This window comes from Malaclemys terrapin, chromosome 7 (genome assembly GCF_027887155.1).
Source record: "Malaclemys terrapin pileata isolate rMalTer1 chromosome 7, rMalTer1.hap1, whole genome shotgun sequence".
In the NCBI taxonomy this organism is placed as follows: Eukaryota; Metazoa; Chordata; order Testudines; family Emydidae; genus Malaclemys; species Malaclemys terrapin.
This window is the reverse complement of record NC_071511.1, coordinates 55,060,236-55,086,984: the sequence shown is the minus strand read 5'-3', so window position 1 is coordinate 55,086,984 and position 26,749 is coordinate 55,060,236. Positions and strand designations below refer to the sequence as shown.

Sequence of the window (26,749 nt, the reverse complement as noted above, 5' to 3'; positions counted from 1 at the left end):
CTGCATCAGCACTTTGTGCTGTGCAGGTCCTGGCTGAGAACGGGTGCCCTAGATCAGCAGGGACTGAGAGCAGAGGGACACGGAGAAAGCAGCCCACCACCATCTCACTGCTGTGGGGCCGGGGCAGAAGGGTTGTATGTTTGTCTGAATCTGGAACAGTGAGCAGAGGTGAGTCCCCCTTGCTGCAGAATAGACCCAGAGGACGGGCAGTGCTTGCAATGGAGCTAGAGATGAGGGACCAGCCTCAAACTGCAGCGAGAACCAGAAAATTAACTTTGAAATGTTTGCAGAAGTGAACAGCAGGTTTGGTGGGAAGGAATTATGCTGAGGATAGAGCAATCCTGAGGGTAATGTCCTCTTGCAGCCCTGGTCCTGTGCCTGGCATGGCTGAGGGAAGGGGAACCAAAATCCTGCCAGCCTCTCTCTTTGTCTGGGGTCACTGAATGCTGCCTGGTTCTTGACGTAGTCCTAGGATCACTGAACACTGCAGGCTCTCTATCCTGCCTGGAATCATGCAAAGCTGCAGACTGTCCCATCTCCCCAGAATGCTGCAGGTTCCCCTGGCCCTCATTCTGCCTGGGATCAATGACGGATTACAGACCAGTGCAGGCTCCCCCCCACTCCCTCCCTGGGATCAGTGCGTCATAGGGTACAGCCCCTAATGGGGACATCCCTCCCCACGTGCTGCAGGGAGTTCACAATTCAGTCAGGGAGAAGTTTTCCCTCCATTTTTTCCACACTTCTGACCTATCAATTGTACCCCCTAGAGAATCCCAGCCCCCACAATGAGTCCTGGCAGCATTGTCCCGTCCTGTCAAGCAGTACCCTCCCTCTTTTATATAGCCAAACAGATGGCCAGCTGCTCAGAGGAGAAGGCATGCAGCGTGCTTTATTGGTGCACCTGCTGACACTTGATTTGGGATATACCACGTCTGGCACTTTTACGATGTGAACTTCATAGAGATCATACCAAGCCCAACAGAAAATAAACTGTGGAAATCAAGAAGAAAATCTGGCCCAGCAGAATGCCTGCTGAACTGACTGGACCTGATCTGGTCTGGCTGAAATAAAAGTGGAGACATACTGAAAAATATCTGGAGAACAAAATGTCTCGTTTGCAACTGAGACCTTGCACAGCTTGATAGGGCCATTTTTTTAAAAGCAGCTCAATTTAGTGCCTGCAGTTCTGTACCCATAATTAAAGGTGCAAAATGGTAGGGACCAATGATGGGATTTAGATGTCTAGCTATCTGATTGGTCCTGAAATTTGAAGTTGAAGTCAATGGAGCTACTCCAATTTACACTAGCTGAGGATTTGGCCCCTAAATGGTGTTGTTTGCATAACTGTGAGGGCGAAATTGGAGGCTGGATTGTGGCCCTGTTAAAACTGTGCTCCTTAACTTCGATACTGGATTGTGAGAGAATGTCTGGAATGGATTTGCAGAACGCTGTTGCTTTCCTCTCTCAGCCTTGCAATGCAGACCTCTCAACCTACCCAGTAACAAAGGTGAGAGATAAGGTGTGGAATTAAAGCCCCTAACGAAGGGATGTGTGAAAAGCTAAATAAATAGGACACAAATGCACTTGACCTCAAAAGATTTGGAGGTTTTCCTCTAACCTGATGGCTACTTGCTTCCATCATAAGAAGGGCCCAACGGGGTTGTACCAATGGTCCATCTAACCCAGTATCCTCATTCCCATAGTGGCCACTGCCAGATGGTTCTGGTAATTGGAGATTTAGGGACACCTGGAGCATGGGTTGCATCCCTGACCATCTTGGCTAATAGCCATTGATGGAGCTATCGTTCAGCCCTTCAGAAGTAAATCATCTACAGTTATAAGGCTCTTTTTGCTTGTCTTGCCACCTGCTCAGTTTTTGAGGGGCTGTTCCAATGTTGATAGGATTAGCCCATGTCACACAATCCAAGCTTGTAGGACATGCAAATGCCTCAAAGTATCTCCTGGGCAGACAACATCATTACAGTCAGATGATGATCTATCAAAACCTAATGATATTTGCATAGCAGTGTTAAATTGTGATGGAGTGACCTTACATACAACAGGACGTTCTGGCACAGACTCATGGTAGAATGAGAGAGTTGCAGCCTGGTGTCCATTAGCACTGTGAAACTGTGATGTTGCGTGATGGTGGTGTGGTGTGGTGTGGCAATGTTATGTTGTAACATGGTGATGTCAACCTTGCAGGGCGTTGACATGTGTCATGACATTAAGCCACAACAAAGCTGACATCAGCACTTCCTGATGAGAGAACTTTGTCCTGGAGGATTAAGTTTGCTGGCAGCTTCTCTGTAGATGAGGGATGGGTAGGGTTGCCATCTGTCTGGGTTTTACCTGGACTGTCCGATTTTTGGCTTCTGTGTCCAGGTGCCACTTAGGGTTGCCAGGTGCCTGGTTTTCAACTGGAAAGTCCAGTCGAAAAGGAGACCTGGCAACCCTAAATAGCACCCGAGCCAAAAGTCCAGTTACTCAAGGGCAGGGGGAGGTGCTGGGTCATTAACCCACATCAACCCCTGCTCAGCCTGGGCCACCTCCTACCTTGAGACGATCCAGTGAGCAATGGTGGGGGGAGAGGAGAAAGTGACGGGGGCAGGGCCTTGGGGGGAAGAGACAGAGCAGGGATGGGGTCTTGGGGGTAGAGACAGAGAAGGGACCAGGGCCTGGGGGAAGAGGTGGGGCAGAGCTTCCAAGGAAGATGTGGGACCTTGGGGAAAGAGCTGAAGCAGAGGCGTGGCTTTGGTGGTAGAGGCAGAGCAGGGGCCTGGCCTTGGGGGTAGAGGTGGAGAAGGGGCAGGGCCTTGGGGGAAGAGGTAGGGTAGAGGAAAGAGACGGGGCAGGGGTGGAGCTTTGGGGGTCTGGTTACCAGTTAGAAAGGTGGCAACCCTAAGGATGGGGGGGAATTGAGATGAGAAATGAAGGGTTATGTACCGTATCATAAAGGAGAGGCAGGAAACTAGTTTCCATTCTCTCACTACAGTTTTCAAGTGTTTCACTCTCCAAACTCCTTGTCTCTCTAAGTTGAAGCAGAGAATCCTTTGTGGTAATGCCCCTTGCAGGAACTCCGGCTCCTATCAAGACGAAAAAGTCCACTAAACTCATTGGGAAACTAACTCGTGAAGGTAAGAAGTATGCACACAACTCCCAGAAATCCCTGGTGGTACATGGCTCACTCTATATTGGGGTGGGCCACATCTGGGTATGGAAATTGTATGGCGACCCATGAATGCTCTGAAATTGGAGCTGGGGTGCAGGAGGGAGTGAGGACTCTGGTGTGGGGCCAGAAATGAGGAGTTCAGGGTGCGGGAGGGGGCTCCGGGCTGGGGCAGGAGGTTGGGGGCTGCGTGTGGGGGGGTGAAGGTTCTGGCGGGGGTGCAGGCTCTGGGATGGGGGCTGGGGCAGGGGATCGGGGGGCAGGAGGGGGTCCGGGGGTGCAGGCTCCAGGAGGCGCTTAGCTCAAGCAGCTCCCAGAAGCAGCAGTATATGTCCCTACTCCTACATGGAGGCGCGGCCAGGTGGCTCTGTGTGCCTCCCCATCTGCAGGCACTGCCCCATCTGCAAGCACCACCCCATCTGCAGGCGCTGCCCCTGCAGCTCCCATTGTCTGCGGTTCCCAGCTGGCTGACCCTACGCATAGGAGCCGGAGGGGGGAAATGCCGCTGCTCCCAGCAAACCCCCGACCCCGCTCCCCGGCTGGAGTGCCAGAGTGGGGCAAACCCCCAACCCCACTCCCCGGTGGGAGCTTGAGGGCTGGATTAAAATATCTGATGGGCCAGACACGGCCTGCGGGCTGTAGTTTGCCCACCCCTGGTCTACATACCGCTACGCAGACCAGGCTATGTGAGTGGAGCTGGGTGAAACATTTTGACTGAAACCTTGTGAATTTGTGTTGGTGTCACCAAATTGTTATACTTAAAAAAATGTTAAAACACTTCATTTCAACATTTTTGAAAAATGTTTTGGATTTTGATTGAAAATGGCTTTTTCTTTAGAAATTTCCTTCAATTTTAAAAATAATGTAAAATGTTTTAAAAATACTTGATATCAAAATGAAATGTTTCATTTTGGTTCAAACAAGGTTTTGTTCAACCCAAAATGATTTTTTTTTCCGATTTGACAAAAATTTGGAAAAATTTCAGTTTTGTATTGTTCCACAATTTGATTTTTTGGATTTGCCAGAGAACCAGACAGTCAGTTATTCACACAGCTCCATAGAGGAGCCCATCTCCAGGGCACTGGGGTGCGTGAATGTGCTGGGCTGGCTAGTGCTGTTACACCTATGGACAGATGGAGTCATCCCACTCAGTGATTATCAATTCCACACTATTCCCATTGTTTGTTGTGTCCCATGGTTTCCAGCACACTTACTGGCGGTCTCTATTTGGTGCCATGCAGGTCTGAATTAGTTATTTGGAGGAGGAGCCAGGTTGGCAGGCAAAGGGAAGGGAAAGGTCCCGGAAGCATTAAATATGTTTAGAGAAATCAGAAGCAGAGTCTATAATGTACCTATCCATTCTCTGATGGTAACATCCGAAGATGAGGTGCAGTACACATACTGCCAATCGGCCGGGTCTTTCTAACATCGCATACCAGCATATGTGGTTGGCTAGTGTTCGCTCACAGGGATTTAGTTTGCTAACATTCCCCACACAGTGGGCCAAACTTTGTTCTTGGTTACACAGGTGTAAATCCATTGATTACAGGGGGGGTTACTCCAGATTTACACTAGTATAACTGAGAGCAGAATTTGGCCCTGAATATATATGTCAGTGCTCCGATGCCTTTAACTAGCTAAGCACCAGCATGGGTCTGTCTATCATTACCTCCATCCCTAATTTATTTTCCTTCTTAAACAGCAATCCCTTGATTGTCAATGGGCCAAGTTCTCCCACTGGGATTGCAACTGACAGGAGAATTCAGCCCTATGTGTCCTTCCACTGCAGTGCTAGGGACACATTTCCTTCAGCAGCAGATGTTTGTATTGGAGGGGGTGGTTTGTACACAGCTGTGATACCCCTTTCCCTCTGACTTTAAATGTAGGGATGAGGAGATTTCCAGAGGTGCTGCAAAGAAGTAAAAAACTAAATGTTATTCCCTTCCCAAATCGCCAAGAAGGAACTCAGGAATCTGCTCTGCTCAGGAGAATGGGGATAGGGGCACCTTTATGTAGGTTTTTAGGTTTGCCCCCAAGCCAACAGGAATTACTAAAACCCTGTCTTCACATCAACAGGCAAATATAACTCCAATATTCTATAGAAAGTCTCTTCCCACTGGGAATAATGCTGTGTGGAACTGGCTAGCTAAAGAGAGAGTTCCTCCAGAGATTTTGCCCAGGTGACCAGCTGGGCTGGGGAGGAGAGGGAAACAGTCTCTGCCAACAAGAAGGGTTGTTGTTTCAAACAGGTCAGTGCTCACTAGGGAACTTTTAGTGTGTAGCAACAGGGGTCACATGGCCACTTAGTAGACCCTAACATTATTTCTGCACGTTTATTGCACTGGAAATATCAGGCCATTTGAATTCCCTGGTTTTGCTGGCATATTCATTGGAGGCTCAGTGGTGCTTCTGGTATCATAAGAGACTGGCAGTAAATGAGAGGGGAAGGGGTTTGTAACCAGAGGGATAGATCCTTGTTTCCAGTTGAGCTGCGTGTAGTGTAGGACCTAACATGAAGAGAAAGGTGGCTATATGCCACCATTACGGCCCTGCCACCCATGTTCCAGAGGTTGTTTTGGGCAGACAGATATTTAACTCAAAGCTCTAACACACACTTGAGAGAGAAGCTCTCTCTCTGAAAGATTTGGGATCTATGCCATTTCAACTGAAGACTGAGAAAATCCCTACTCCTCTGCACTCTGGTCCCCCCAGGAGTCTTCTAGCAAAAACAGGGGAGGAAAATCTTGCTCTTGCTGGTGTTTCTAGAGTAAAAAACAAGCAGCAACAACAACAAGATCATAAAGAAGCAGAAAAGGCAGACACCTCTCCCCACTTTATAGATTCCCTTTAAGATTCCACCACAGAATTTCAGGGAATGGAAGGAAACATTTCTTCAGTGGCTTTGAGATTTCTGGTGGCCTCACCAGATTTGTGGCCTGAGGGACTGTCAGTCAGGATGACCACAATGTCTTGACCAACTGCTAAATAGGACAGAGGGTCACTGCATTACAACAAATCTTTGTAATTAACTTCAGGGGGGTGTTTTCCATGCACACAGCCAAATTAAACCTCAGCCATTTGCATGTCTGTCTGGTAGGGCTTAATCCAATGGTCCCAGATGTTGTCTTTGCTTGTCAGTGCTGCTAGATGAGTGATTTCCAGCTGAGCTGACTGTAGAGCAGTGGAGTGTAGAAAGGTGACCAGACAGGCCACCGGGGCAGTGTGGGAAGCAGTGGGAGGATTTCTTGCACTGATTCATGTACTTCAGAAGTGGGATGTGTGTGTCCATGCTAACGCTACCCTGATGTAACTCCCACACATGCAGATGCACTTTGGATAGGAATTAGGGTAAATTCCATTCATGGATATCCAGGGGATTGTGTGTATAGAAGGATAATTCCATCAGTGGAACCTTTCTAATGCAGACGAGGCCTTGCTGCTGTGGAGGGCCTGGTGTTTGGAAATAAGGAGCAGGCAGCCTGGGACAGAGAGCTTTCTAAGATGCATCTTCTGGTATCTTTTCCAGTCATGCCACAAGAAGGGTCCAAGCTGAACTTGGGGAAGAAGATCAGCATCCCCAGGGATGTCATGCTAGAAGAGCTCTCACTCCTCACCAACAAAGGATCCAAGATGTTCAAACTACGCCAGCTGAGAGTAGAGAAATTCATTTATGAGAATCACCCCGACATCTTCACTGACAGTTCCGTGGTAGGTCAGAGCATGCAACCACAACCCGGTTCTTACACGCACGGGAATGAGAGGGAAAGTTGCACGGCTCCACTGTCACCACAGGCTAGGGGGATATTCCATGGGTGGGGGAGAGGCCCAAGACTGTGAATGAATATACAGATTGAACTTCCTTTTCGCACCAGCATTGGGTTCCTTCAGGGCACTTTTGGGATCCATTGATGGAGCAATGTCAGGAAAGCTGAACATTAAGAGAACACCGAGGATCATATGTTGTGTTGATGTACCAAAGCTAGAAAAGTGCATGACTATTTACCGTTATTATAATAACAAAATTTCCCTTCTCGAACTGGGGGCAAATGATTCATTCAGATCTGAGGTCAGCTCACCTGGGCTCTCTTCCATTTTTACTGTAGGACATGGCATTTTCCCTTCTTGGTGTAGGACTCAGTTCAGTTTTGAGAGATGATCCATGAAGTAAAATTGAGACAGAGGCCTCTAGCTGCTGATATTGCACTTACTTTGGTTTGTTTGCTGGGAACCCATTAGAAGAACTGTAAAGGAAAGAATGTTTTATTTTTGTTAGTGCCCTGTGCTGGCCTTTATAGTGGATAAAGTCAGGCTTATGCATTTTTTCCTTCCTCCCCCACCTCAGAAAAATTAATTCTGCTTGTTGTTTAACATTAGAATCAGGGCTGGTCTTCCCTGTTTTTGTTGGAAAACCAATTAGAGGATTGGAGTGGGAGCTTTCTCAGCCCTCATACAAAGTAACGTTGATACTGAACTTTTCAGATAGAGCTTTTCTCCCAGGCGGTTGCCAGCAGTTAAACAAACAGAAGAGATCTCATAATTTAAAACACTGTGACTCAACATCTCCTCTCCTCTTCTGTCTGCTATTTAAGCTTCCATCTCTTGGCATGCCATCATCCCACTTATCCTCCCGTCCAGGGGAATTCAAGACTTCCTATTTCTAATAAAAGAATCAAGCTGAAAAGATGTTCCACAAAAGAAAAGCTCTGAGGTCTTCCTTGTGATTAAAGCAGCAATAGGGATTTTTTTCCCCTTTGCAGTTCACCTTTAACAAGTACAATTTGGGAAGCTGGGTGTGAAGAAGCCATAAGATAGGCTGGGTTGGAGGAAGAAAATGCCATCAAAATAAGTTCAGTTTCTGAGGCTGTAGTGAGGATCCAGAAACAACATCTTTTATGTGAGTTCAGAAGGTTGTGAAGGATTTATGGGAAAGCTGACTTTGGGGGCGTATGAGGCCAAGGCCAGATTTTCATAAGTTGAGGTGTCCAATTTGAGAAATGCAAAGTGAACGAATTGTGGCACTTCAAGCAGCTCAAGTTGGGCACCAAGAAACTGAGGCACCAAAAAGTAGAAGGTATTTTTGGAAATGTGGGTCTCTGAACTTGGCGTTGCCAGAGATGGGGGGAAATGATTCTATCCCAGAGTTGGGAGGAATTTACATTGTTTTTTATTCAGTAAATAGTAAGCTTCACTCCACAGTGCTCTGGCAATGGATCCCAACCACCTTCTGGACAGACACCCATGTTTTCCCATGGCGAGAAAGGAATCTGGCCAGGATACTCATTCACTATCGTGCAATGTCTTCCTGAAGAGGGTGAAATATTTCAGAGTGACACTGGAAGATGCTCTGCCTTGGGGTTTAAAGAAGTCCTTAGCAAGCCTGGAATTTCCTGCATGGCCTTGCCGTGGTGAACTATGAGGGTAGCAGGTTGATGAAGCATCTCCAAAAAGGAGTTGCTGTTTCCTATTTTAAAATCTTACGTGCCTCCTTTTCAGATCTGCCTTTTTCAAAACAGGAACAAATTACAATTGTCCATTGTCTTTGGCCTGCAGGGTTCACTCTGCCCTACTAGCCCCCATCAGGACTAGATTGACAGGATCAGGAACATAACTTACCATCTGATGGCTACTCGGTGAACTATGTGAAATGAGTCCATTGCACTCAGTCCATTGCCTTTATTAGTATGTATTTATTGTATTGTGGTAGCATCTAGGAGCCCCAGTCATAGACCAGAATCCCACAGTGCTAGGTGCTGTACAAATACCTAGTCCTGCCTTGAGTGCAGGGGACTGGACTAGATGCCCTCTCAAGGTCCCTTCCAGTTCTATGATTCTGTGAAACACAGGAGAAAAAGATGATCCCTGCCCCCAAGGAGTTTACAAGCTAAGTATAAGACAGAGAGGGAGCACAAGGAAACAATGAGACAGTATTGTCCAGAATGATAGGCAGTGGTCTCAGCACACCAGCACCCTATCCCTAGTCAAGTTTTTTGTAGGCCTCACAGCAAAGAGTGGAGTCTCCTTCCTTGGAGGTTTTTAAGGCCCGGCTTGACAAAGCCCTGGCTGGGATGATTTAGTTGGGAACTGGTCCTGCTTTGAGCAGGGGGTTGGACTAGATGACCTCTTGAAGTCCCTTCCAACCCTGATATTCTATGATTCTATGATTCAAAGGAGAATTTTGAGCAGGGATTTGGAGGAGGACAATGAAGTAGGTTTGCGGCTGTTTACAGGGAGCACCTCCCAAGTGTGTGGGGCAACAAGGGAGGACGCACAAAGGTGTTTGAAATTCTGGCAAGTGGGCAATGGAGGTTGGCATCATGGACTGATTGGAGGTGAGCGTCAACAGCTCTATGGCAAATGAGAGATGATAGATAGGGTGAGGATTTGTCATGAAGGACCTGGAAAAAGTGAAGTAAAGCAACTTATATTTGCTGCAATGGAGAAGGAGGAGACAGCACAAGAATGCAAGGAGAGGATTGATGTGGTCAAAGTGACAGGCTAGGAAAGTGATCTTAGCAGCAGAATCCTGAACAGATACGAGTAGGGCAAGATTGTATTTGTCAGGGCCAGAGAGAAGGATGGTGCTGTAGTTGAGATGAGATGATGAGACCCTGGCTGAAAGTTTCAGCTGTGTGGATGGACAGGAAAGATCACATCTTGGAGATGTGATGCATAAAGAATCAGCAAGATTTAGAGCTGGCCTGGAGGTGAGGACCTAGAGAGGGGCCCCAGCAGAAGCTGATGCCCAGGTTATGGGCCTGAATGTCTGGCAGGATGGTGGTGGTGTCTACAGTGTTGGAGAAAGGAGGTTGTGGAGAGAGCTTTGGGGAGGGGGAGATTAGGAGCTCTGTTTTAGCCATGTTGAGCTTGGATGGATCGTTAACAAGGAGCTGGCATGGAGAGAGGCTGAAATTTCGTCTTGAAAAGAAGGAGACAAGTTTGGAGTGAATAAATGTCCTCATCACAAAAACTATCACCACAGCTGGCCCTAATTAGTACCTCTGCTGGCAACCTGAGCAAAGAGACCGGAGGCCGACTGGGCCACAGAGACTGAACTATCTTCCTCCCAGAGCTGGTTTCTCTGGAGCAGGGGAGCAATATAAGGGCAGCTGCTAGTGCCATCTCTGTGCTGTGGACTGATTCTTATTTCCAGGGCTGTCGTTACAGCACCTGCCACTTGCACCAAATTCAAAATCTTTTTCTGACTCTAAGATTCCCTGTTCCCTGCCATCCCTTCCTTCCTTCATCTCCATTGCATGGAAGGACACAGAAAGAGAACCTCTAACAGGGGGAAATAAGGGAGGGAGCTTGCGGTTTTGTTTAGCGGAGGAGTAAAGCATTTCTACTGCTACTTTAAACTGCTCTCCTCTTACAACTCATGTTAGTGTCCCCTAGATCCTAGAATAAAACAATTATGGAAGTGGAGAAACCCAAAACTGGGTAAATGGTTGTATGTGGTAGCAAATAAAATGAGTTTGGTAAGTTCTCAGCCAACCCAGGAAGGTAGAGCTAATGCAACTTGCCCTGTCTGGCAGCATGTATTTAAAAGCAGTCTTTAGGACTGAATGGGCAGTGACAAGAAATCTCTGAGAGCTGAGGCCAGGATGGTCTTTTCAGATCAGAGGGAGGGCGCAGTTGTGAAGCACAATGCGGGGAGCAGGGATCATCAGTCTGGTTTCTGTTGTGCCTCCAGAAGAGAGCAAACAGCAGTCAGTGGCAGGAAGGGAAATACTACAGCCCCCAGGTTGTGCTAGGTACTGCACACAAGACAGAGGAAGGCATGGCCCCACCGGGCTAACCATTGAAACTGCCAGATATGACATGAGGGAGGAGCAGCAGGAAGGAGGGGATGGGACAAGGGTTCCAGCAATACAATCAAGGGGCTACATCAATACAATCAAAGGCACAACTCAGTGGCTCCCTTGGTCTGTCAATGTATCTAGAGAAAGGAGGCTGGAGATAAATAGAGATAAGGGTACATGTTAAACAGCAGCCATATCTTTATATCTTGAAGGCCTGCTCTGCACTGAGCATCAAAGCCTTTGAGCAGAGGTTGGGGAATGACCATCAGTGGAGATACTAAAATCTGAGACTTGATACCCATCTGTCAGAGATACTCACCTCAGTGCAGGTGCATGTCCTGGGATGAAACTGGTCAAGGAAAGTCAGTCCTGCCCTGATCGAGCAGAGTTGGATTAGAAGATCTGCTAGACATTTCTTCCACTCTAAACGAGGCTATGAATGACTGTGGAGACTGATAACCCTCTTGCTCCAGGAGAGGTGACATGTGCGGTGGGGGATGGTGGGGAGGAAACCAGAGTCTCCCCTCAGCAGCTTTGGGGTCTGCTACAGGATGGATCTTCATATGAAGTGGGTCCAGCTTCCCTGTGTCAGGATTGGTGCAGCCCAGGTTGAGCTGATAAATAGGCCAGGGTGGCATCTGGGGCTAATAAATGAGAGGAAAAGAGCTGTGAGAATGGAGGAGGGCCTTGGAGGAGTTCTCTGGGGAAAGCTGAAAGCAGGAGAGCAGTGGAGGGGCTAAGCCTGCTGAGCTGGAGAGCCAGTGCCAGCAGGGTGAAAAGAGTTGAGGCCAGGGGCATAGCTATATTTGAACTGCAAGGTGTAATTTCCAGCTCAAGGAGCTCTGATCAAGCTAGTGTACTAAAAATAGTGTGTAGCCACGGTGGCACAAGTGGTGGGAGGAGCTACCCGCCTGAGTACCTGCCTTTCTCAGACAGGGTGTACTTGCCACACTAGCCCCTCACGCAGCTGGGACTACACTCTGTCAGTGCATTAATTCAGTTATAGCTAGCATGGGCATGTCTCTGTGAGCTGGGAATTATCTGTTGGAATGACATAGGAGAGTGTCCGGCAAAACACAAGGGGCCACAGTGGGTAACCTCAGCCACCCTTCTCTGGCCCTGGTGGCCAAGATAATGTGTGTCTCCAGCAGTGCAACACACAAACCATTGTTCACAGCACTGCCCTTGGGAACAACCCTTTTGTAACCAGCCAGCTTCCACAAGCTACCCGACCAGCACAAATCCGCCCTCCTCTCCAGCACTGCAGTAATACATTGGTGTGCATAATCCATGCCATGTGAACAGCTCTATAACAACAAAACTAGGGAGAAAAGCCATTGATACTCAGTGGGTTGCTTGACTGATTGTGTCTCCTGTGGCCACCTATGATTTTGTTGCTCTCCTGCAGGGCTCAGGACAAGGCTGGAGTCCATATTACCTACCCACAGGACCATGCTTGCCTCCCACGGGAGACTGCAGTTATTTTAATAAATTAGCATGAGATACCTGACTATCTGGGACTATCACTCCCCTTTCTCCTCATACAAGCACATGGCAAAACTCAGCCCTGGTGTAAGGGGTGCAACTCCAATGGAGGATTTGCGGACACTTCCCTGCACACTCTCTCTCAGAAAAAATGTGTGCCTGCTCACTTACTCCCTCTTGCTGTTCCATGCCTGTCTGTTTGAACTTTAAATCCCCCTGTCCCAGAATAAAGGAACATATAACTGGCTGCTCCAGTAACTTCAGAAGTGTTATTAACAACACAGACATCAGGTATTTGGGAACCTCTTCATCAGGGAGGTGGAAATAGAAACACATTTGGTGCTCCCAATCATTCCTTTTAGGGCACAGCAAGGCACCATCACAGAGCTCACAGTGTTCCTTGCCAGGCACTCCCTCTGTGACATCAGGGCCTTGAGATGCTCAGATGGATGGATCATTTTTCACCAACCGTTTTTCCTGAGGCACATATAGCAGTGCTGGAGGATTAGGAATGGATCCTGGGCAGGCGCTCAGCAGCTTGCAGGATTAGACTCTTGGTCGGAAAAAGGTTTCACAGAATACAAGTTTCGATTGTTTATGAATCTTGAGGCCTGTGCCTCTCTAGGGTCTAAGCACAAGCAGCAGTTGCTTTCTGGTTAGAATATTTTGTAATGAATTCAGGGCTGCTGGATGGACAGCCCTGGAGACTGAAGGCCTCCATCCCATAGTACGGTGCTGAGCAGGCAGACGCAGAGCAAACTTCCCTGCACCTCCTAGGGCAGCCTGTGTTACCCATTCACTCCTTTGCCTCTCTGCCATAACTGCCAACAAGGGGGCCAATTACTACTGATCCTGGCGGTACTTTTTGTGATGTGGACATGAACTGGGGTCACTAAACTCCTTTCATGCTGGTCCCCTAGCATATAGCTACACTGCAGCCTCCCAGCCCAGGCAGACAGACGTGTTAGCTACACGTTAGCTAACATGCTAAATGTAGCAGTGCAGACAACGCGGCACGAGCTAGCCACTCGAGTGCAGACCCAGGAGCCTGAGCTGGCTTGGAGTCAGGCAGGTAGCCAATGCTGCAGTGTCCACATTGCTATGTTACTACACTTGCTCAAGCAGACCTAGCCAGCTCTGTCTACCTGGGCTAGGAGGCATGCTCAAGCTGCAGTGTAGATGCACCCCAAATGGCCTCCAGGTGGTAGCAGCTTTTGGCTTACATTCAAGCTGGCAACCTACAGGTGAAAGGTTAGCCACCCAGCCCCTGAGACAGCCCACTGGTAGCCACATTTCCCTTTAAACACCTTTACCTCTGGCATGTAACAAGCAACAGAGACACAGCTTCCCCCTCCCAACTTTGACCAGGTACAGTCTCCTGCTTGGGATTCTCCTTCAGGGACTGCTGTCTGTCATAGAAAACATTAGGTTGAGGCTAGCTTTCTTCACTTGTTGTACAAAGAGGGATGAATGACACAAGTCCTACCAGGACACCAGGCCCACTCTGGATGCAGGAACTAGAAAGGTTCTGCAAGAACAATTCTCTTTTCTATATCTCATGAGCAGGGCTCCCTCTGGAGTAGCTGGCCCACCAGCAGTTTTGGTGGAAAGGAGAGAGAACTTTTTAAGTGATAGATGCAGTGCCATGTGTTAGCGCTTTGAGCCGACCTCCCTCCCACATCCCAAAACACCCCTTTATTTCGGTCTGCCTTTATACAGCTGTGCAGTTCCCCATGTATATCCAAACAGACAGCCTTACCATCCCCTGTGTACAGCCCCAGGTAGAAGAGATGAAACCTCCATGGTCACAGTTCTCTCTATCCCAAGTGTTTTCTGACATTCAGGGAAACCTAATCTGCCCTGTTCCTAAAATGGGAAGCCCATTCAGGCGGGGATAGGAGAGATGTTCCCAAAGGCTGCCAGTGGCACTAGCTCCATTGGTTTAGCTTGCTGATGGCTGGATGCCTGGACTGCAGCTTGGATGACCTGCTGTAAAGCTCTGGACAATGTCACTGAGGCATGGAGTGGAGGGTTGATAAAACCACACTGAGCCTTGTGGGGTTTTCACTTCTTCTCATCTATTTTTAGCTGAACGAACAGCTGGCCTTGAAAGCCTGTTACAGCCTGGAAAGCTTCTCTTTGCTAAACTGCACTAGGTATAAGAGACATGAAGAATCCTTAACCCTTTAAAGAATCATGGGATTCACATTGCCAATTGGCTGCACCAGGGGAATTTACGCAGGCAGTATAGCATGATGAATGCATCTTTGGTTCATCTTCATCTGACTTTCTCCATTATTGCTTCATGTGCCTATAACCTACCCGCAAATCCAAGTGCAAAGAACATATGTGATACATGTACATGGATAGTATTACATGTTTTATAGGTGATACCTGTGTCTGTGTGCAGACTGTACTATTCCAAAGGAGCCACTTTCTTTTAGCTCATATGTGTCAAGATATGATCCCACATACATTCAATATGTAAAACATGTCATGTACATAGTACTGCCATATATGTCACTTAAATTTTTATTCCACAGAGGTAGTTGCTGAAATCACATTGAGGGAAGATGGGTACTGCCATGTCTGGCACCACACCCTTCCCTTACTGAGGGTCCCATCCCACAATGGGCCATGTGCCCTCTTCCTGAAAATAAGTCAAAAGGCATTAAATGGTGCTCAACGCTTTGCAAAATCAAGCCAATATTAGGTGGAACAGAACCTATTTTTAGGTTATATGAGACTATGTTTGCTAGCCCTTACTAGGGAGGGCAGAGGACCTGAACAGCAAAGCCAGCTTTGTCTTTTAGATGAATGCAAGTTTCTTCCTCACCATGCTGGTTGGCTAGAGCTGGTTTGCTAATATCCACTAGGCTTATAATAAAAACTTTCATTCCCTTACTTTCCTCTTGCACATGCAGTTGGTCTCATGGAAGCCTTGGGTGTTCTCACAAGCTGCCATGCCTCCAGGTTTTCACAACCTTCATAGAATCATAGAAATGTAGGACTGGAAGGTGACCTTGCTCCTCCTTGTGGCTCATCTGGGGAATCAGCTCTGCCATGTTGTCAGATGCCCCTTCCTGTGGTTACTCAGTCCATCATTCCACTCACTCACTCCATGGCCTCTCATGCACCAGAAGCGGCAGCGCTTTCCTCTTCATAGCTTAGCCCTCTGACTAAGTCACATTAATGTTCTCCCCCCCTTCCGGGGTATCACAAGTCCTTTGAGGCAAAGTGTCCCAGGCACTCCGCTCCCCAGTGCCTGGTCTCTGCCACTCCCAGTGGCTGGGAGGGGAACCTGGGTCCGCCCTCTACACGGGGTTCCAGTCCAGGGACCTTCAACCTAACAGCTCGGGGCTTTTACTCTCCCAGCCCTTACTGCTCCTTCCCTGGACTGCTTCCTAGTCTCTCTTTGCAACTTCCTGCTCTTCCTCCTTGTATCGGGGAATGCCACTGCAGGTTTCCTCCCCCAGCCTCCAACTTCCTTTCTTTATAGAGTCTGTCCAGCTCCTGCCCCCAGCCAGACTTCATCAGCAGTTAGGCCCTAGCACTTCCTAGGTTTCCTCCAGGTGCAGCCTAAGGTTAATTGGCCTCATTTACCCTTTCTGGCTTTGTGTGGAGTACCCGTCCTCCAAAGTGCTGCAACCCTCCCAGCTTGGTGTCATCTGCAAGTTTTATAAGCAGATTCTCCACTACATTATCCAAGTCATCAATAAAAATATTGAATAGTACCAGAGCCAGGACTGACCCCTGCGGGGCGCCACTAGTTACGCCCTCCCAGTTTAACAATGAACCATTGCTAACTACTCTTTGAGTATAGTCTTTCAATCAGTATTGCACCCACCCTAGAGTCATTTCATCTAGTCTGCACTGACAGTCGTGTGGGACTGTCAAAAGCCTTACTAAAATGAAGATATATCACGTCTATTGCTTCCCCCTCTTCACTAGGCCAGTCACCCTGTTAAAGAAGAGCCATATAGAGCTGCCTGTAAAGAACAAATGCACCGGTGGCCAAAGGAGCAGTTTCATGTTGTCACAAGTCCTGGTATCCCAGCATACTTAGTGGGCTATTGACTCAGTTCTCATTTACCTTACCTTGCTATGCTAGCACATTCCTGCCATGAAGTACTCCCTACTATTCCAGCCCTGTCCACCTCAGCTTAGCCAGTGCACCTCACTTCTGACCTGTATCTCCTTGTGACAGTTTATGCCCCTAGGGGCAGGGCAGCATGGCCTAGCGGCTGGCGTCTATAGCACCACCCTCAGGTCCAGGGCAGCATGGCCTGGAGCCGGCGTCTATAGGGGTGGAGCACCCACCAAGGGATGTGGTGGCCCCAGTGGGGGGTCTGGGCTCTCCCGACTCCACTGGGCCCCAACCCAGGGCCCTAACAGTGGCGTAGCAACTTGCCACTGACTCAGTGGGGGGGGGTCCTACCGAAACACGCTCAGGTTTCCCAGGAGGGAGGTACCACTCCATCACCCTCCCTGGGTCACTTCCTACCAGTGTCTGTGTTGGGGTCTCCCATGAGAGTTCAGGTTCTCCGTGATCAGCTGGGCCAATCACCTCCTGTGGCTCCTCCAGTCGCTGTTCAAGTGGGCCCAGGGAGACTCTGATTCCTGGCACAGTCAGGGGCTATGGCTGGCCCTCCGCAGGAGCTTCCCAGACAGGTCCTTTCCCTGCGGCCTTCAGCCCAGAATGAGCTGGGCTTCCTCCCTTTATACTGCTAGAGCATCTGGAGCATACTCAGTCCTGCTGGGGAGGCGGGACTTCCGCTGGCAATAATATGGGTTTAACCCTGTCTGGGCTAGTGTGGGGTAAGCAGACTCCATCACACTCCTCCTGTTATTCCAGTGCTGCCACAGTCCCAGCTCTACTGGTGCACCTCACTCCTGACCCTGCAGTTTTAGTTCAGAGTACCAGCACAGACCTGCTAATGTGCTTCATCCCTCCTCTCCAGCATCCCCTGCTCTTCCACACCCTGGATTCTAAAGTAGCCCTGCCAGTGCACCTCAAAAAATGACCTTCAGCATCCCTTGCTCTTCCATGCCTGCCCCTATAATGGATACAGGAAAAGTTCCATGCTACATGTTGCAAGTGTTTTTGTAATTTGGACAGATGTCCAGTAGGAACTAGGAGGAGACCCATCAAGCACCCTTTGAGCTCCACATCAAGGAAATATGAATGGAATATGCCCAGTAACAATAACTTCTGCCCTTTGTTCTCTCACTCCAGGATCACTTTCAGAAGTTCATCCCTGCTGTTGGAGGACATTACGGAGGAGAAGCTCATGGTTACTTGCACAGTGGTGGGCGGATGGTGGGTGGAGTAACTGCAGGGCAGTATGGATCTAGTAAGCTGCACTATCCCCCTGCCCCTCCTCCTAAACCTGGGAGCAAAGGCGGTGCTGGGGGCACTGAAGCTGATCATGCCGGGGGCTCAGCCGGCAGTGGGGGAGGAGTGGATGGTGGAGGAAGTGACGCTGCTGGAAAAGGCAAGTATCTCTCACACACTAAGAGTGAGGATGGGGTAAATGTCAGAATTTGGCCCATTATCATTGTTAGGAATGGATGTGGCTAAAAGAAAAGATGTGAGCTGAACCCTTCCAAACCAAATTCCTTCTCATAGTTTGGAAAAGTTGGATTGACTTTTGTTTCATGGTTTTGCTCACCTCTGCCTGGTGTTGGGAAGACACAGAAATATCAAAATTCTATTAGAATGTATCTGTCCTATCTAAATCAAGGAAGTTGTGAAAAACCTGGTAAGAAACCTTGATCTCCTAAGGTTGGTACAGCACATGCTTATATTACATATTGTCCATTATGGGGTTTTACACCTTCTTCAGAAACATCCATCATTGGCCACTGTTAGAGATAGGTGCTGGTCTCGTTGGACCATTGGTTGGCTCTGGTATGTCACTTTCTACGTGCCTATATGTTTGCTTTGTTTTGGGATGAAAGAAGTTCAGCTAAATGCAGAGAATTTTCAAATAAGCACCAGAACTGAACCATCAAATCTTTTGAGGGTCACTCATCACTAATTACTATTCTGCTGAGGCAATCAAAATCCATTCAATATTTTTATTGACTCTTAATGATGTGTGTATAATACCTTCCACCTACTTCAGTCCTTGGTTAATTTGATCCTCCATTTACTTTGGTCAGAAACCTCTGGAACTAAATCCCTTGTATTAAATCAACTCAGCATCCTTTCTTCATCAATTCCCATTAATCTCTTAGATGGCTTTGAAAATATCAGCCTTAATTTATGAGGAAGAATCCACATTTGGAATTAGATCAGAACCAGCCTTAGCAGTTCCAGGTGGGCCCCCCTTCATTGCTGCGAACATGTGTGATTCTTGTCTGTCATTGTCACATTACTGGCAGGGGCTGAGAGGGATGTAGGCCAACCCTCTGGCTTTTGCTGCAGAAGTGGAGCCCCGTTATTTCTTTCTTTCACCCCTACTGTTCTGTTGCCTTCTAAACTGCTTTACTGACCCCAGGGTCTTCACAAGGAAAAGGGCTAGAAAATAACTTACTTATGGGGGTAGGGTGTTAAATGAAAGCTGAAATTGGAGGAGGGGAAAGCTCTGTGGATGAGGGGAAAGCAGTGGATGTGTTATTCTTTGACTTTAGCAAAGCTTTTGATACAGTCTCTCACAGTATTCTTGCCGGCAAGTCAAAGAAGTATGGGCTAGATGAATGGACTATAAGGTGGATAGAAAGCTGGCTAGATCGTCGGGCTCAATGGGTAGTGATCAATGGCTTCATGTCTAGTTGGCAGCCGGTATCAAGCGGAGCGCCCCAAGGGTCGGTTCTGGGGCCGGTTTTGTTCAATATCTTCATTAATGATCTGGAGGATGGCGTAGATTGCACCCTCAGCGAGTTTGCAGATGACACTAAACTTGGAGGAATGGTAGATATGCTGGAGGGTAGGGATAGGATACAGAGGGACCTAGACAAATTACAGGATTGGGCCAAAAGAAATCTGATGAGGTTCAACAAGGACAAATGCAGAGTCCTGCACTTAGGAAGGAAGAATCCCATGCACTGCTACAGACTAGGGACCGAGTGGCTAGGCAGCAGTTCTGCAGAAAAGGACCTAGGGGTTACAGTGGATGAGAAACTGGATATGAGTCGACAGTGTGCCCTTGTTGCCAAGAAGGCTAACATTTGGGCTGTATAAGTAGGAGCATTGCCAGCAGATCGAGGGACATGATCATTCCCCTCTATTTGGCATTGGTGAGGCCTCATCTGGAGTACTGTGTCCAGTTTTGGGCCCCACACTACAAGAAGGATGTGGAAAAATTGGAAAGAGTCCAGCGGAGGGCAACAAAAATGATTAGGGGGCTGGAGCACATGACTTATGAGGAGAGGCTGAGGGAACTGGGGTTATTTAGTCTGCAGAAGAGAAGAATGAGAGGGGATTTGATAGCTGCTTTCAACTACCTGAAAGGGAGTTCCAAAGAGGATGGATCTAGACTATTCTCAGTGGTACCAGATGATAGAACAAGGAGTAATGGTCTCAAGTTGCAGTGGAAGAGTTTTAGGTTGGATATTAGGAAATACTTTTTCACTAGGAGGGTGGTGAATCACTGGAATGGGTTATCTAGGGAGGTGGTGGAATCTCCTTCCTTAGAGGTTTTTAAGGTAAAGCTTGACAAAGCCCTGGCTGGGATGATTTAGTTGAGGTTTAGGTCCTGCTTTGAGCAGGGGGTTGGACTAGATGACCTCCTGAGGTCCCTTCCAACCTTGATATTCTATGATTCTATGAAATTCCTCTTTATGTTTATAATTCCCTCAAAGCAAGGCAACAGGACCACAAAGGGGTTTTTGGTGGCCTGGGACAAAATGTGAAATGGAAGCCCCCCCACCCTTTCAAAAAAATACCACTGCAGGGAAGCCCTGGGGGAGAGGGTGGGAGGGGTATTGGACAGTAAGCCCGCCCCGCACTCGCCCTGCAGCGGCAGCTCCTTTGTCCTGCACCTGGCTTCCTGCTCCCGGTGTTGTGACCTGGCACATGGGGTCACAGCGCCACTCACTCAAATTGGGCCTGGCCACCCCTCAGTCATGACAGAAGAGCAGCCAGGCCAAACCTGAGTGGCACTGTGACCCAGTTCACCAGGTCACAACACCACTCGGACTGGGGGCCCTCTCAAATAGGTGGCCCAGGGCAAACTGCCTCTTTTGGCCCCCCTCTGGGAGGCCCTGAAGCAGGGAGGCTTGGGGCTGTGGATCTGGCAAGGCCTAAAGGCTGGCTCTGAATGAGAGAGAAAATAAGCGAGCCCAAAGAAGATGGATTTGATGGGAAAAAAGAATACAAAAGCTGTGCTATTCAGACTTTGCTGTTGACATAAGCACTGCTGTTTTTGGTGCAAACTGAAGTAGACACCCTGATGGTGGGAGGAATAACACAATGCACTTCAGTCTAATCTGATCCAAATCAGAGGAAGGCATTACTATAAAAATAGTTCTTTGTATGTCTAAGGTGCCTGTTGTCTAAGAATCTTAAAGTGACCTACAAAGCACTGCTGAATTAACACTGCTGGTAGGCAGGTGTCATTGTGCTCAGCTGAGTAAACTAAGGCACACAGAGTGAAAGTAACTTGTCTAAGGTCACCCACTAAGTTAATGGTTGAACCGGAACTAAAACCTAGAAGTTGTGACTCCCAGGCCACTGATTTAACCCCTTGAAAGTGCAGCTCTGTAGTCCCCAGGATGTGAATTTGCACAGGGAGACCCCAACAGAAGTCTCTAGGCTATTGTTTAGCCATTCTTAGGAGTTTAGAAAAATAATAATGTCTGAAGCAGGCAGCCCAATGACAATGTAGCTCACAAAAGTGTAATTAGATGGTCTGTTCATGTCACTGGTGCACCCCGATAAAAACACCAACTTATAAAAAGTACTGACCCATGCCAAGGGATGTGGCCAAATCAGGCATGTTCAAGAAGAGGTTAGTTGGGAAGTAACCCTAAGTTGCAAAGATCCTGAAGTTCAAGGGCATTAATGTCTGGGATTTGGGTTTGGCCCTTTATAGAGAGAGGAACTAGGTGAAAAGTTTTACTGTAGGACCAAACTCCCCCATATTTGGTGGTCTTTGGCTCAGGTTTGTTTGGGCCTCATGTAATGCTGATGGAATTTACACACCCACATCCCAAATAAGGGAGGAAGGGGTTAATTCGGGTAGTAGGCAGCATTTCAGCTTTTATAAAGGCTTCCCCCTCAGATAGGAAAGGGCTGGCTGGTAGACAGATCGACCTTCCTGGGATAAGAGCCTGAACAGCCAGCTGGGGCTTTGTGGAATGTAGCACTCTTTCTGCCTGCCCTGAAAGAGGAGTCTGCCTGGACCTGGGGCAGGTTGAAGCAAGCCATCCCTGTGATCTTACTGGGTTTTATGTTTGGGCTACAGGCTGTTTATTATAAATGTCTCTTTACCAAGATTAACCTGACAGAGGCCTGACATAGCTTCTTAAAGGTGTGGGACTGGCTGGGCAGCAGCTACCCCAAGCTGGAACTTCCACATTCTGGGTGAAATCCTGGCCCCATTCCAGTCAATGGCAAAACTCCTATTGATTCAGTGGGGCCAGGATTTCACCTTCCATCTCTAGTCATCAGTCTGAATGATGTAGGAGAGTGTCCGGCAAAACGCAAGGGGCCAGAGTGGGTAACCTCAGCCACCCTTCTCTGGCCCTGGTGGCCAAGATAATGTATGTCTCCAGCAGTGCAACACACAAACCATTGTTCACTGCACTACCCTCGGGAACAACCCTTTTGTAACCAGCCAGCTTCCACAAGCTATCCGACCAGCACAAATCCGCCCTCCTCTCCAGCACTGCAGTAGTACACTGGTGTGCATAATCCATGCCACGTGAACAGCTCTATAACAACAAAACTAGCCATTGATACTCAGTTGGTTGCTTGGCTGATTGTGTCTCCTGTGGCCACCTATGATTTTGTTGCTCTCCTGCAGGGCTCAGGAAAAGGCTGGAGTCCATCTTCCATGTCATGTCTTCTGCAGTGGAAGAAGCCCACTCTTGTGGATGATGCAAGGCCATGCTGTGGGCCTGACTGCTGTAAAAAAATGAACTTCCCAGCATGTGCTCTGATGAAGCCCCATAGAACAGTTGTTCTCAAACTGTGGTCCACGGAACATGATTGTGAATGGGAAAGGAAGTGGTCCATGAGAATCTCTCTTAAGATATGGTCCATACTGTGAAAAAGTTTGAGAACCCCAGCCAGAGATCCTAGCTCTTAATTTGTGACTTGCAGGGTCAGCTGATAAAATTCAGTGGCTTTTAAGTTTGATACCTACGACATGGAAAATGCATTTGTTCTGTGCAAATCTCACTTGATCAAAATGCTCTTCTCTTCTCTGTTTGTGTCCAGGTGAAAAGTCAGGAGGTGGAAAAAAAGTCTCTGTCTTTAAGACCTATATCTCTCCATGGGAGCGAGCTATGGGCATCAGCCCTCAGGAGAAAAGTCAATTCACCATTGACTTGTTGTCGTATGGTCCCAAAGTTGAACTCCCCCATTACAAATCTTTTAACAGGTGAGGCCACTTGGAGGTGTAATGCAGGGTACATGAGCTGTAGGACAATACTGGATGTGGCTACTGCGCCTTTAACAATGTCAATGGGTTTTTCACACATGCCATGTTGCAGCCTCTTGTGGGACTAATTGCTGGAAGCCTACAAAGGGGAGAGAAGTTTTAGTACTAGAGACAACAAATGGGGATTTTTCTTTAGAAGGCTTTGTTCTGGAAGCAGAGGTCCTTAGTTCTATTCCACCTTCCCCAGAATACATTACACATGGTTTAGCTGGCAACGGCAGTGTCTCTAGTCTGCATCCATGGATTTATTACCATAATGACCTGTAGAGCCCTGCAGTTGAGAACCAGGCCCTTGTTGCTCCTTCTTATGAGCAAAAAGTGTATTACAGATATTTCTGGCACAGCAGCAGCTTTCCAGTGCATTTCTAGATTTTAATCACACCTTTCCCCATCCATGTTGCTGAAAGAGGCAGAATGTGTTGACTAATCTTCAGTCACAGAATGAAACAAAGCCTCAAGGGGGATTAGAACCCAGGGCTCACCTGACTCCACATCTTTGCTAGAGCTGCTGTACCATTATACCTGGGGGAATTCTGCACCACTGCACAATGCAGAATTTTACAGAAATTAACATTGTGCATGCAGAATTTCTTTCCCCCCACAGAAATAGGCTGCAGTGCTGCTAGCCACCTCTAGTGACTGCTGGACCCGGCGGAGTCCAGCTCACACATAAAAGACACTGCTATGGGGAGGGGGAGAGAGCTAGAGGGTTCCTGGCAGCTGCAGTTCCCAGCATGTCCTGAGGGAAGGAGAGGGCAGCATGCAGGAAACTCCGTGCAAGCCTGGGACCGAGCATCAGGCTGTTTCTCCCTCTGGATCCCTTGGCTCTGGGGGGGGGGGGGGGGGGCAGGTGTCTGGGCAACGGGGGGCCCTGCGGCTGGGCTCTGGGGGGGGGGGTGTCTGGGCAAGGAGGGGGACCCATGGCTGGTCTCTAGGAGGGGAGGGGGCAGGTGTCTGGGCAAGGGGGGGCCCACTTCTGGGCTCTGGGAGGGGAGAAGGGGGCAAAGAAACAGGAACTGGGTTGTCATAGGGGTTTCCTTAACTCTCTACTCCTGCGGAAATTTTCATGTGTGTCTGTATTGTTACAGACATACTTGCTGACTGGTATTTTGAAATAAATTACCAAAATAATTGAAACTGGCTTGATTATGTAGTGTTATTTTGACAAAATTTGCAGAATTTTAAAATACTGTGCATAGAATTTTTATTTTTTTGGTGCAGAATTTTTAAATTTTTGGTGCAGAATGGCCCCAGGAGTATGCCATGAAGCCTCCTTTTTATAAGTTTATAGAGTCACTAGCAGCTGTGGCAGAGGTTGGCCTGGTGTGCTGCTAGAACAGTACGGGGGAAAGTATAGGAAAAGAACTATCAAGCACCTTTTTTAATACTTAAGGCACTGGAGAGGTGTATGTGTATGGTAGAATTAGTTTTTGATGTTTGGTAGATTTTGTGGGACAGCGACTCCTGCAGCTGGTGAAAACTTTTCTTCTCTACTGGAGCCTTCAACTTTTCACTGATAAACATTAGACATGACAATAGCTTTTTCTTTTCTAAATCACACTGTTTACAAATGCGCTGCTTGCTGACTCCATTTGTCACCCTGTCCCAGGACTGCCATGCCTTATGGTGGGTACGAGAAGGCACGCAAGCTGATGACCTTCCAGATGCCTGAGTTTGATGTTGGTCCTTTAGTGCCAGAACCCATCATTGTCTATAATCAAGAAATCAACACTAGACCCTCCTTCAATAGGACCCCAATCCCCTGGCAGGCGTCAGGAGAACCCACGGAGTACAACATTGAGATCAAAGTGCCGATGGACGGTGAAACAGAAGAGCTATAAATCCCATTCTCTTCTTTCCTTCTTTCTTTGCTCTCAACCTCTCACACTTGCAAGTCTATTGTGGGGAGCTGAGAAATGCACCTGCAGTCCCAGGGATCCTTCCTCCTCTTTGTCCTTAGGGCAGACAGGTTCCCAGTAGGTTCTAAGCTGATCTTTGCTGTGGTGTTCATCCATGTCAGAAGCAGACAGAGGGAAAGCACTGAAAAAGAGCGAGTGAGCAAAAGAGATGGCTTATCTTTGTACCCACCAAGGCGAGAAAAGACAAAATTATGGCCTATGTTTAATAACACTGCATGTTGCCTGGCTGCTCCATATTGAACCTGTCCTGTCACTTGTTAACAATCAATAAAGCACCTAAAGGAAATAAAGCAGTCGTTTGTTTGTTTGTTTGTTTGTTTGTTTGTTTGTTTGTTTGTTTTTGTGTCAGGTCTGAAAAAAATGGCTGCTCAGGCTGTATTGGAAACAGTCATAACAAGATTAGGACAATATTAGTCTGGGGGTTGCCAACATACACGGACACCACAGGCACTAATGGGGAGGGGAGGCACATGGACGCTCATTGCACCAGCTAACCACACATAATGGAGACTACACAAAAGCTGCACCTAGTGCAGAATGTGACTGCTCACCAGCTTAGCAGCATTAGCTTCAAAGAGCATGTTATACTGATTCTGGGGACTTCCGTGCTTCTGATCACAATGCAAGGGACTACGCAGATCTACACATCTTGCATGGTCTGGTCTTGGCTATCCAAGAGACTGCCTCATTCTCACCATCTATCACCATAGCAGCTGAGGTTCTTTTGCTGCCAGTCCCAGGAGCTGAACGTCTGGGAGCTGGAGACAGGGCAGTCTCTGTGGAGCGCCTTGGGCTGTGGAACTCATTTGTTCACCCCCTGGTCCACTAGAGCCTGAGATTGTTGACCTTCAGGATTCAGTGAAAATCTCATCTGCTTTGTAGGCAACTGTCTGAAGGGGATGGTTGCGGGGGAGCTCCTGGTGTATAATTTAGTGCCGAGTGAGGAGCTCCCAGTGCTGGTCACCAAGTTCTTTGTTATTTTCAAAGACAGCGCAGCACCCAGGGATTGAGTGCTTTTGTAAGTAAAAATTAAATAGCTAAACATCACATTAGGACCTGCTAATCTATTATTTAACTAGTGTGTAGGGCAGATTGCTTCTCAGAACTAGTAAACTACACACATGCCAATAACAACACTTAGCCCAAATACAGGTATTTTCATCAGTCGAACTCAAGGCATCTCACAGGGCTGGGTAAACATACTTAGCCCCATTTTATAGTTGGGGAAGTTGAAGCAGAAAAAGGCGAAGAAACTTACCCAAGGTGATGCAATGAGTCAGTGACAAAGCTGGGATGAGAAGACAGGTTTCTTCACTACTAATCCTATGCTTTGTCTACTGGATCACAGTGCCCCCACATGGCAACTGCTACTGGTCATACACCTCTGCCAATGGACCTTGGTTCTCAACTACAACAATCCTGCTATGCTAGTCCTGAGACCCCACTCTGCTGTGCCACTGCACATTAGTCACGAGCTGCCACATCCCCTGCTTTTCTGTTCCTGTACTGCTACACAGATTGCTCTCCTGAAATCAGAACTGCAGTTCCTTCAGCCTTTCCAGTATTTGAGCCCTCTAAGCAAAGACTGACAAATGGTAGGGTGATCATATGTCCCATTTTAAGAGACAGTCCTGTATTTAAGCCCTCCTGCAGGTGTCCCAACTTTTTCTTAAAAACAGGCAAATTGTCCTATATTTTCTGTCTCCCACACATCAGTACTGGCAGATCCTGCTGCTGGCCAGATTCCTGCTCACCAGCCGCCTGCCC

General features: G+C 48.0%; 1 protein-coding gene and 1 long non-coding RNA gene across 3 annotated transcripts; one reads left to right on the top strand and one right to left on the bottom strand.

Moving 5' to 3' along the window:
• MYOZ1 (myozenin 1) lies at nucleotides 1–25,272 on the top strand. Of its 2 annotated transcripts, none has more exons than XM_054036108.1 (6): nucleotides 1–168; nucleotides 3,037–3,137; nucleotides 6,696–6,877; nucleotides 17,690–17,948; nucleotides 22,841–23,003; nucleotides 24,673–25,272. In XM_054036108.1, exons 2-6 carry the CDS (start codon nucleotides 3,062–3,064, stop codon nucleotides 24,902–24,904), a joined length of 912 nt encoding a protein of 303 aa, XP_053892083.1. In that variant the 5' UTR covers nucleotides 1–168; nucleotides 3,037–3,061; the 3' UTR covers nucleotides 24,905–25,272. The 2 variants fall into 2 exon arrangements, with proteins under 2 accessions (XP_053892083.1, XP_053892081.1); XM_054036106.1 differs by having other exon boundaries at nucleotides 2,996–3,137.
• LOC128841241 (uncharacterized) lies at nucleotides 6,896–14,261 on the bottom strand. Its single transcript, XR_008445787.1, has 3 exons — nucleotides 14,213–14,261; nucleotides 11,288–11,612; nucleotides 6,896–7,410 (listed from the first exon to the last, which is right to left on the bottom strand). It is a non-coding gene; the product is annotated as an uncharacterized LOC128841241 (long non-coding RNA).
• Nucleotides 25,273–26,749: the final 1,477 nt, after the last annotated feature.